This window comes from Coenobita brevimanus, chromosome 37 (assembly GCF_032717465.1).
Source record: "Coenobita brevimanus isolate Jiangsu-jjx chromosome 37, ASM3271746v2, whole genome shotgun sequence".
NCBI classification, from domain to species: Eukaryota; Metazoa; Arthropoda; class Malacostraca; order Decapoda; family Coenobitidae; genus Coenobita; species Coenobita brevimanus.
The window spans coordinates 7,113,044-7,125,319 of record NC_136990.1 but is presented as its reverse complement, the minus strand read 5'-3'; the positions used below and the strand labels follow the sequence as shown (position 1 = coordinate 7,125,319).

The following is a 12,276-nucleotide window of genomic DNA, read 5'->3' as shown; positions in this document are numbered from 1 at the left end:
CGATTCAGTGACATGATTTTTTGTTCTTGATAATACTATTCGATTTCATTCAACTGTTGACAGAATTCTCTTTTTCCCCAAACTACTTCTCTTTGGAATTAGCTTCCTACAGCAGTTCAAGTCCAGCTGTTACAAATTTTTAATGTATTGGCCACCTGTAATCTGGTGCATGTATATTTTTAAATCTAATTTGCTTTCCCTTCTCTTGCTAACCTTCTGGAAAAAAAAAAAAAAGGCATCTAGGAATGAAGAGATCAATGATGGACACAGCCAACTCATCCAGCTTGAAAAGTTCATCCGAAATTATATACAGTAGGATATTGGTACTATAACAGAGGGAGGCCTGCAAACAGCGCTTCACTAGAAACTTGAGGGGCTGTATCATATGTGGCTATGCTGCGGGGATGGCTCAGTCGGTTAGTGTGAAGACAATTGTGGCAGAGCGGGAAACGAAAAAATGATGCAGGATAGATACCGATAACACTGACTGAGCCATACCCACAACACACTAGATATCCCCCGGTGGAGTAAAGTGGACCGTTATGTATGGGCCATCCTGCACAGTTAAAAATACATGATCAGAGTGGATGGATTAAAGGGTGAGGAAACATTATGGTTTATGAATGTACTCAACATTTGACATACCTTCCACGATGTGTTTTAATGCTTGCAGAAGACGTACAACCCCCTGCACTTTCCCATCAAGAGAATCAAGTACTTCCAGTGCTGCCGCCAACATTTCAGCATTCTGTGATCCTGGATGTCAGAAATAACTGGATAAATCTGTAGATCCTAAACATGTCTGATTTTCTTTTCTATTCCATATATTTCAGAGCATAATCACAGGTATTTTAACAGAACACGATCTAAATAGAAAATGGTTGATAAAAAATGATTATATTATATATTTTCATTCAAAATATATTACAGTATATCATACTACACTGCAGTGACATATTCATTCTATAATAAAAAGGTATTATAATACTAACAGTTCAGAATTTTTAGCCATACCAGAAAGACCTTGCCGATAGAAAAGCATTATCAAGAGGACAGCCATATTAGAGAATAACAGGTTACAGATAAATAAAGAGGATGTATAATAATCAGAAACACTGAATGCAAAAAATAGTAATGTTTCATGGCAAATACCACATGATCGAAGTAAATTAATTTACATTTTTCAATGGCAATTATAAAAGAACAATAGACACCTCCCTACAACCACCATAATGAAGTAAACCCACAAATAAAGACAAGTATGGGTATAACTGGCATATACTATTGAAATTGCCTATCCACCTGGCGGAGCGAGCCCAACACCACCACCCCAGGAGGAGGACATAGGGAGGTAGCCCCCACCCCACTAGGAGGCAATGAGGAGGTACATCCGCATTCCGTGCGGGAAGAACATATATATATCCCCCGTGACCCAACGCCCCTCTTCCAAGCAGCCGGACCACCAGGCAGTACTCAGATCGAGTGAGTTACTCTCCGCAGAGCAAGCACTAGCTAGAATTGGGGTGGGACTTGCCCTAGGAAAGTTTCAAGTAGTCCCTCGGATGCAGAGTCCACCAGACCTGCTTTCAAGAGAGGACGAGCTGCAGCTAGCGTTCATACACCTACTTCACCCCAGGGGAGCAGCGACACAGCAGCATCCACAGGATCTACTGTAGGAGAAGCGTGCATCGGATCTCCTCCTTCTGCCTTCCACATCTGGGAGCTGGCGTGTCGGACCATCTTACTGACGACCTTCGCTTGTGCTCCTCAGGAGGGCGGCAGGCCCCATGGTGGTATCCACCAGATCTGCCACAGGGGGAGAGACCACCGGTTGTCCCCCAGCTGCATTATCCCCCAACAGCAGGTGGGCAGCAAAGTCCACCAGACCTGCTGCATAAGCCAGAAGGCCTTAAAGGACTTCTCCAGTGGTCACCTGGCAGTGTCCCCCAGCTCTGCCAGCCCGAGGGAGTGTCCACTGGATCTCTCTCGACCACCACCCCAGGAAGGAGCCTAGGCAGTGTCCTCTGGACCTGCCTGGCCGAGGGAGTGTCCTCTGGACCTCCTTCCTATGCCCCGGCACGGAGTTCCTGCAGGGACCATCAGGCCCGCCAGGCTGGGTAACAGGCCACCAGCCGTTCACCCCGCATGACCCCAGAGGCTTATTGTGAGGGTGATGCCTCTTGCTCAGCCTGCCCAACTTGTGGCTGAGTGAGGCGCCCCCCTCACCTCCCCTCCTCCATGGAGAGTGGAGACTGCTCTCCCACAGGAACCCCACCAGAGAGTACCTGGAACAAGACCACCCCGAGGCCAGGTGTCCTGTCGCTACAGCACAGATCCTGATGCCCGCAGCTGCTGACGGACTCCCCAAGAGCGAGCAGCCACAGTCCACCCCTGACTGCCTCCTCCTCTAGCCACGATCACAGCCCCCAGGCGATGGTGAGTCACCTCTGATGCCCCCAGCAACTGCCAGACTCCCCCAGTGCATGCAGCCGCAGCCAACCCCCGACGGCCTCCTTCTCCGGGTGAGACCGCAGCCCCAGGGAGGCGACGAGTGCCCCGCAGCCAACCCTAAGCCCGGACCAGCCCAGGTCCACCCCCAGGACTCCCACCACTGTGAAGGGCAGGCACCGTGCTGAGTGCCTCTTAGCCCTGTTCACCCCTAGCCCAGAGGGCCACCATACTCCCAGGGCCCCCACCAGGAAAGGGCCACCCATCACGCTGCCCTTCATCTTGACCTGGACGCCAGACTACACTGCCAGAGACTCGTAACGGGAGCACACACCAGATGGCCCTCCTCCCACACCTGGCCACCACCTATGGACGCCTGTATAGTGGCCATAGCCGCGCCCCTCGCGCCCACCATTGACCAGCTACACCGTGAGTTATTGTGCTACAGACTTTGTGTTTATGTCCCTTCCCCATATCTACAATACTAAGCCCCTGTGTGTGCCATCTACTTGTACTGACCGCCCCTCCCCATGTTAGTGTATTCCCCTGTGAGAAGTTCCCCTGTTGTCCCCAAGTGACATCCCCTCTTTTTACTCCCTTGTGCAACACCTTGACTAACCCCCCCCCCCTGTGTTACACAGTGACTGTGTAGGAAACTACCCAGCTCGTCCCCGTAACATAAAGTAGTAATATACTTCAGTGCAGTGAAACCACCCCCGGGTTGTCAAGCGTGTTGTTCCCTCCCCCGTGCAATATATACCTGACCTGACTCTATATTCCAATCTAGTGTCTAAGCATTGTGTTTGTACCATATAGGCTGATATACCATGCCTGGTGCTATATCGCGTCCATGTAAAGTGCGTGTGGTGTTTAGCGATATATTATATCCCATGAGGTATTGCGTTCATGTCACGTGTGTATGCTTATGCTGTGATATACCATGTCATAGGCTAAATTGTGTTTATACCCCTATGTGTCTTATATTGTGATATATCTAGTGTTGTGTGTTATATTGTATTCAGGCTTCCCTGTATCGTGATATGTTTAGTGTAAGTGTGCTTTATAATGTCCTGTGTCATCTGGTGTACTTGTATTTTATATAGTATTGCCCCTGTACTTGTGTGTGCATTGTACTCTGTTTGGTAATATACGTGAAGCTCTGGTTAGCCTGTGTTTGAGCCTTATCCCTTTGTCTGTATACTCTGGCCCGGTCAAGAATAAAGAACCCAAGGCCTATACTGTATCTGAACCCAAGAAGTTGGGCGCAGAATACACTGCATAACAACTATTTTCACAATACATGACCAGTAAACATAATATATCTTGTGGTATTCACTCCTTGTCTCACTGAAGCAAAGACTTACCTAACTTCAAGTCACAGATTAGTGAACCCAGGAATAGATGTTCAGTCTGGAGTAAGCCTATGAATCTCTTTTGACAGTTTTTTCTTTTTCTTTTTAATGCTAAATGTTGTTGAGAACGCCCTCTCTAGAGTGGCATCAGAGTGAGATAAGCAAAGAAGTGTCCTCACGATTATAGAGAGGTGGACATGATGATGCTAGGGTTAATAAGTTTGTTTTGAACTAGTTTATGCTAAAATTGCTCAGCTGTCATGGTGGAATTTGCCTCAACACCAGTTCCAATGAAATGATTTAGTAGCCGCCAATGTGTCTATTTCATGTCTCTCTTTCGAAATATGACCATGATATATATCAATTTAACCAGTGATGAAATTCTTAATAAACACCACTACTGACCTGTGCATTCAGAAGAAAATCTATTACAGTGTAAAGTATCAGCTTAAATGAAGAACTAAAGGTAATGTAAGCAAAACATATTTCAGTTGTCCTTTTCACTGTGGGGAACAATAAATGGGGAACTTTAAAGACACTGTCAAATGGTTGCAGTAAAATATAAATATTCAAGTTTCTTCTTTCTCAAAACGAAAATTAGTCATTTGATATGAAAATATCTAGTCAGACAAATATCCATTGAGTATATTTATTTTTAAAGCAAAGTCTGTAGATGAACAGATTAATCTGTAGAAATGGCACCACTGACCAGGTGCAGAGGCTACCTGCCTGATTAAGGAAAAGAGGAATCCTGATGAACAGAAAAGGTTTGACCCCGAGAACAAAACCTACATTTGAAGACTAAAGTCCTCGAATGTTGGAAATTTGTCAGTCGTGAGATGGCGACTGAATCGTTGATCAGAAAGAGGCAAAATTAGCAGGTGGGAGAAACTTGATTGTGATGGGGAAGAGTGGGGGGGATATCAGTGAGTGAAGAGCTGGGGTTCTTGTTCATGCGTACAAAACTTATGTGACGAGCAAGCTTTGAAGCTGAAAGCTGAATAATATTGAAGTGAGTTTAGGTGTATACAACTCGCAGCTGAATAATGAAAAAAATAAAATAAAATAAAAACAAGTAACATTTAGAAATAATTGTACTGAAGCTATGTTTCATGCGGAAGGAGCTTTACCATGACGAGAGAAATCGTGCAACGGATGTCAGGGTTATGTTATTAGTGGTTTTTGTATCTCAGTGCCCGTACAGAATATTTGTAACTGTATATATTTCTATAATAATGTTTTGCTGGATATGTCCCTCTATCAAATTTTATCCACTGAATAATTTGTGATATTCCACAGTATTGTTCATACCAAATAAAATAAATGGATGTTGTGTCCATCGTTCCGAAGAAAATTTTTAGCCTTTTGCCTGGTACAGGTATCACTATGAATGATACATGGTTGGCATCAAGCACAAGAATATCATCTGATTTGATGTTAAGTCCCCTTCTCACAGTCAATTTATTTATTTACAATATCATGTCAGTATTACAATTACAACACACTCCAGTGTCACAAGATCATTATTATGGACAAATTTGTTTCGCAGCGTTATCAACTTACAGGTCTTTTACTCATCGTGTCTGGCATATCCACCAACCCATCTCTCAGTCGGGCATTTCTGAGAAAATTCTCTGTTTTTAAACCTTCATAACTCAGCTGAAAAGATTAGGAGAAATACACTGAGGTGGTTTGGACATGTGGAGAGAATGGAGAATGAAAGACTGACTAAGAGGGTGTATGTAGGTGAGGTGGAGGGAGGGAGAGGGAGGGGTAGACCGAGGATGAGGTGGAGGGATGGAGTTGAGAGGTATATGAGGGAGGGGGGGGTGAGTTGGGGGGAGGGGAGTCAAATGGTGGGTGACAGAGTGACTTGGAGGCGTTTTGTCTGTGGCCACCCTTTGCGGGATTAGGGCGTCGGGCTATAGATAGATATATAAAAGTAAAAAGCAAAATGATGATTTCTACCAAGAACTGGTTGAAATGGAGACTCACAATAGACTGGTCGAACGTCTACAAAAACTAGAAATGGCTTTCAAAAATGAAATTGATGAAATAAAGAAGCAAATGCACTTGCAAAAGGAAGAGATAGAAAAACTAGGAAGGGAGGCCAATAAGAAAGACACAACTATCAGTGAACTAACAGTGGAATTGAATACGCTTAGGAAGAAAGTGAGTGAAATGGGAAGTACAGTACTTAATCACGAGAGTGTTATGGAAGAGTTAAAAAATGACACAGAGACAATTAGACAAGCAAGCAGTCTTATGGACCAGAGCAGTGATATTGAGGAGAAGATAACACAGGTGAATGAAGCTGTGCAAAGCTACAAAAATGATGTAGAAACCACGTATGCTGAAATGGTGAAAGTAAACAAAGACTTAGAAACAAGGGTGGAGGAAAAAAGCAATAAAAAGGAAGTGAAAAGAATAATCCAAAACAATCCAAAGTTAGTCAGAGATTCAGTAGAAATAAATAAATCAATAGTAATCACTGGTATAGAAGAGGAAGAAGTTAAAAACAAGATCACTGGAGACAAAAAGGAGATGGCAAATGTAATGAGCTTACTGAAAGAAGTATCAGAGGAAATCTGTAGTAAAGACATAGAGGAACACAAAAGGTTAGGGAAATATGAGAAAAGCAAGACAAGACCTCTAAAGGTGACTTTCCAGAGTGTAAACACTGTGGAAGAGATACTAAAAAATGCAAAGAATCTTATGGAAAAAGAGGAGTTCAAAAATGTATGGATAAAAAGATGCCTAACACAAGAGGAACTGGAATTACTGAAAGAGAAAAGGGAGAAAGCAAAAACAAAAAATGAGGGAAGATCAGAAGAGGACAAGAAGAATTTTTTTACAAAGTAATAGGATTGCAGGTAAGAAAGTGGTACACAAACAGGATGGAAGAAAAAGGAGGAAGGTAGTAGAACCAGGTCATGACAGGTATATAAACAAGATGATAAAGTTGATGTATTCAAATGTGGATGGAATGGTATCTAAATTACTAGAGATGAATGATTATGTCAGAGAAAATGAACCACAAATAATATGCCTGAGACAAAATTAACACCAAAGATATCCAATGACATACTAAACTTAGAGGAATACAATATATGGAGAAGAAACAAAAATTTTAAAAAAGAAGGAGGAATTATAATATTAACTAAGAAAAATCTAAAAGTCAAAGAAATAAACCTAGATATACCATCACAAGTAGAACTGATTGCAGTAGAGATCGACACATCTGAAGGTAAAGTAATTGTAGCCAATTTGTACATGCCACCCAGATCAAAAACATGGGAAAGAGACGAATATGAGGACCTGGCAGAGAGTACAATTCAGAGTATAAGATCATTGCTACATAAAATGGAAGAGAAATCAGAAAGAATTATACTAACCGGGGACTTCAATACAAATATAAATTGGAATACTCTAGATATAAATAGCCAAGAAAGCTGTTGGGAAAAAAAAGCTCCTGGATCTCGTACAAGAGTTTTCCTTAATGCAACATGTGAGGGTAACCACCAGAAAAAGAGGACTTGATGTACCTTCAGTGCTAGATCTAATATTTACTAGGCAAGAAAATGACATAGACATTTTAATATATCACCCTCCACTCGGCAAAAGCGATCATGCAGTACTAAATTATAACTTCAGGATAGCATATGACATAGTAAACAGCAATGACAGTTACAAAAATGGCCTAAACTATAAAAAAGGGAAATTATCAAGACGTAAAGAAGTATTTCTTAGAAGTTGATTGGGAAAATGAGCTTAGAGGACAAGATTTAAATGCTGTATATAAAAAATTCTGTGAATTTTATGAAATAGGAGTCCAGAAGTACATCCCACAGCACAAAGAAGCAGATAAGAAAATACAGAAATGGTTCAATACAGAATGTAAAAAATCAAAAGAAAGAAGAGATTTGTTGTGGAATAGATAAAGAAGACACAATAGTGAAAAGGCGTATAATAATTACAAACAGGCAAGAAACGACTATACAAGAATAAGGAGGGAAGCCCAAAAACAGTTTGAGGAGGAGATAATAAATAAAAGTAGTGATCAACCAAAGCTGTTTTACAGCTATATCAGAAGCAAAACCAAAGTAAAAGATATAATACAATCCATTACGGACGAGGGAATCACTTATACACAAGAGAAAGATATTTGTGAAGCACTAAATGAGAATTTCCAATTAGTTTTTACAGAAGAAAAAAATTTTGAGAGGGACTATGTGGAACACGCATGTCCACACATACTACCAGATATACAAATAGCAGAAAAAGTAATACAGGAGGAGTTAAGTAGATTAGACAGAGGAAAAGCAAGTGGTCCTGATGAAATTTCATGTTGGGTATTACAAGAATGTGCAAAGGAGTTAAGTAAACCATTATTTTTAATTTTCAAGAAATCCTTGAGTCAAGGGAAACTACCTGATATTTGGAAAAAAGCAAATATAGTACCATTATTCAAGAAAGGAAATAGACAAAATCCTCTCAACTACCGACCAGTATCACTGACCAGTGTTGTAAGCAAGGTATTAGAAAAACTTATAAGAATAGCTTGGGTAAATCATCTAGAAGAACACAGTATGATAACAGAAGGACAGTTTGGTTTCAGAAAAGGAAAATCATGTGTTACTAATCTGTTGAGCTACTATGACTGAGTAACAAACACAATACAGGAAAGGGAAGGATGGGTGGACAGTATCTACTTAGATTTCAAGAAAGCTTTGACACAGTACCACACCAAAGACTTTTATGGAAACTGTACCATCAAGGAGGAATTCGAGGCAAACTGTTTTGTTGGATGCAAGACTTTCTCATAAAAAGAGAAATGAGGGCAGTACTAAGAGGAAACTACTCATCATGGAAAGAAGTGACTAGTGGAGTACCACAGGGTTCGGTGCTGGCACCAATCATGTTTTTAGTGTACATAAATTATATAAACAGTAACACTGGAAATGAGAGCTATCTGAATATGTTTGCAGATGATGCAAAAATACAAAGGAGAATTACTAGCACAGACTCTTGTAGGGAGCTACAAGAAGATTTAAATAAACTTCATGAATGGAGTAGTACATGGCAAATGGAATTCAATGTGGACAAGTGTCATGTAATCAAGTTTGGTAAAAGTGGAAAAAGACCTGATTGGGATTATAAGGTAGGAAATAAAACCCTATACACATCAGAAAGAGAGAAAGACCTAGGTGTGATTATCAATAACAGACTATCTCCGGCTGACCACATCAGTGAGAAGGTACGGAACATGTATACACTGCTTGCAAATATGAGAATAGCATTCACATACATAAATGAAAACATGCTAAGAAGGATAATAACATCATTCATTAGACCAACCCTGGAATATGCATCAGTAGTCTGGAGTCCTCATTTAAAAAAGCATATAGACAAGATTGAAAAAGTTCAAAGGGCCGCTACAAGATGGATACCAAGCTTAAGGGACCTAAGCTACGAAGAAAGACTAAATAAACTGAATCTACCAACACTACAGGAGAGAAGGAAAAGAGGTGACATGATAATGCTATACAAGTGCATATCAAGAAAGGAGAAAATAGACATAAATGATTACTTAACATATGGAGAAGCATCAGCAAGAGGACACTGCAAAAAACTGCATAAGGAGAGGTGACAAAGACGTAAGGAAATTCAGTTTCCCAAACAGAGCAATTGATTAATGGAATGCACTACCGAATGAAATAGTGTGTGCCAAAACAATTCACAAATTTAAGGATATGTACGATAAATATGGTTTAAGACACGGGACAGTACGAGCTTGACTCATTCCTGTAAAGATACAATTAGGTAAGAACAATTGCGTAGGTAAGAACACACACACACACACACACACACACACACACACACACACACTTTACCGGTACATTAAACATGGCCGAAAATGTAAACAGTGAGGGAATGGAATTTCAAGGATTTGATGCTAATACCAATGTCATGGACCTGGTGAAAACATTAATTATGAGGATTAGTGAACTCGAAAAGAAAGTAGAGAATCTAGTGATAAAGGATGTGTCAGTAAATACGGAAACCACCATACAGAGTCTGATCCAGTCCAATGAAACAGCCAATGAAGAGATTAGGAATTTGAAGTGGGAAAATGTTGAACTGAGGAGGAAACTAGAAGAGAGTACTAATAAAACGGAGAAGGTGAGTAATGTACTAGAAGAACAAGGCAAAGTGGGCACACGTAGAAGAAGAACAGAAAGAAGTGGTCAGCTTAAGAGAGATCATCCAGGAAGAAAGGGAAATGAACAAGAAAGAAATGGAAGAAAATGTAGTGAAAATACTGAAGAAAAAAGAGAAAATAGTGAGAGAAACTGTAGAAAGGAACAGATGTGTGGTAGTATTTGGAAACAGGGAAGAGGAAGAAAAGGTTAGGTTCGTAAGACTCGAGAGAGACACGAACATGGTGAGAGGAATATTAGGCAAGATTGACCCCGAAGGAGACAAGTGGGTAAAAGAAATTGAGGAAGTAAGGAGGATAGGGCCTTACAAGAAAGGGGAAACAAGACCAATGAGAGTCAAGTTTACATCAGAAAGTGTAATAAATGAGATACTTAAAGTGACCTGGAAATTAAGCAAAGAGGCGGGGATGGAAAATATTATAATAAGAAAAGATCTGAATGAAGAAGAAAGAGAAGTTTTAAAATCATTAAAGAAAGAAGTAAAGGAAAAAAATGATAAGAGGACAGAGGAAGAACGTAATACTTTTTTTTGGAGAGTATTGGATATGAAAGTAAGGAAATGGTATTTAAGGAAATAGAAGTGAAGGAAACTAGGGGGGATGGTTGTGAAAGATCAGAAGTTGAGGAAGTGGTACGGACAGAGAGTAGGAGAGAAGAGGGTATTAAAAACGTCAAAAATAATTTGAAGGTGATATATACTAATGTTGATGGTTTCATATCGACAAGGATCGAAATTAACGATTTCTTGAGAGAACATGAACCTGATGTCATGTGCTTTGTAGAGACCAAATTAAGAGAAGATATTGATGTTCATTTGGGAGATGGTAAATACAAACTATGGAGAAAAGACAGAAAAGAAAAAAAGGGAGGAGGAGTGATGATAGCAGTGAAGAACAACATAAATGTAGATACTGTGGAAATGGGAGAAGGCAGGGCTGAAGTGATATATATGAAATTAGAAACTGGAGAGAATGTTAAGAGAGATATGGCGGTAGTGTATGTTCCCCCAAAGACGAGAGCATGGAAGGATGACGAATACCATGAGATGTTGTCAGATATGGCTAGCTACTTGCAAAAAATAATTGAGAAAAGCAATAATATAATTTTGGTGGGTGACTTTAATTGTAAAGAGGTGAACTGGGAGGAATGGTACTCGGGAGGCGGCGAGGACTCGTGGGGCACTATGTTATTAAATATAATAATGAATAATGTGATGACGCAATGGGTCAAAGAAGAGACATGATTTCGAGGTGAGGACACACCAGCAAGGTTGGATTTACTGTTCACCAAAGAACCCGATGTAATAGAATCATTGGAATATCTCTGTCCTTTGGGAAAAAGTGATCACGTGGTCATTGAGTTCCAGATGTTAATAGGAAACGTCGAGCCAAGAGACGAGCTTCATAGACAGGGAAGATACAACTTTGGCAAAGCAAATTTTACAGGATTGAGAAACTTTTTTGAAAATGCGGATTGGAGAAAATTCAGAGAAACAAGAGAGATACACAGAGGAAGTGGGATATCTTTCTAGACCTCTATAATTTGGGAGTGAAAAATTTGTACCAAGAGTAAGAGGGAAAGAAAACAGGAAAAAGGAGTGGTTTAACAGAAGGTGTATGATGGCAAAAAAGAGAGAGATAAGGCGTGGAACAATTGGAGAAAGAGAGGTAACAACAGAACAAAGGAAGAATATAAAAGAACAAGAAACGAATACACAAGAATACGTAGAGAAGAAGAAAGGAATTTTGAAAAAGATATAATTGACAAATGCAAGGATGAACCCAAACTGTTTTATAGATTTGTTAATGGCAAACTGAAACAAAAAGAAGGAATCACCAAGCTGAAAGTAGAAGGAGAGGTCTTTAAGGATGCGGCAATGCAAGCAGAAATAATGAACAAACGTTTCCAGTCAGTTTTCACTAAAGAAAAGGAGCTTGTGGAAGGGGAGGGAGTGATTAGAAATGTTCCGGTGATGAAAGATATAAAAGTGGAGGTACAGGAAGTGTATAAATTACTGGAAACTCAAGATGTAAGGAAAGCCCCAGGACCTGATGGAATTTCTAATTGGGTACTGAAGGAATGCAGAGAACAACTGGCGGATAAAATTCACAGCTTAATTGTATGCTCACTGGAAGAGGGGAAAGTGCCAAAAGAATGGAAGAGGGCAAATGTGGTACCAATTTACAAGGGAGGAAACAGGGAAGAACCCCTGAATTATAGACCAGTGTCTCTAACCAGCATGGTCACAAAATTGT

General features: G+C 40.4%; 1 protein-coding gene across 1 annotated transcript in view; it reads right to left on the bottom strand.

Annotated features, from left to right (window-relative positions):
• Positions 1 to 610: 610 nt before the first annotated feature.
• The window catches only part of LOC145396404 (uncharacterized), a 231,929-nt gene continuing 220,263 nt past the window's right edge, over positions 611 to 12,276 (bottom strand). Inside the window, exon 3 of the mRNA XM_080269794.1 lies at positions 611 to 756. Within this exon, the coding sequence (XP_080125920.1) occupies positions 611 to 756 (146 nt within the window). The remainder of the gene's footprint in view (positions 757 to 12,276) is intronic.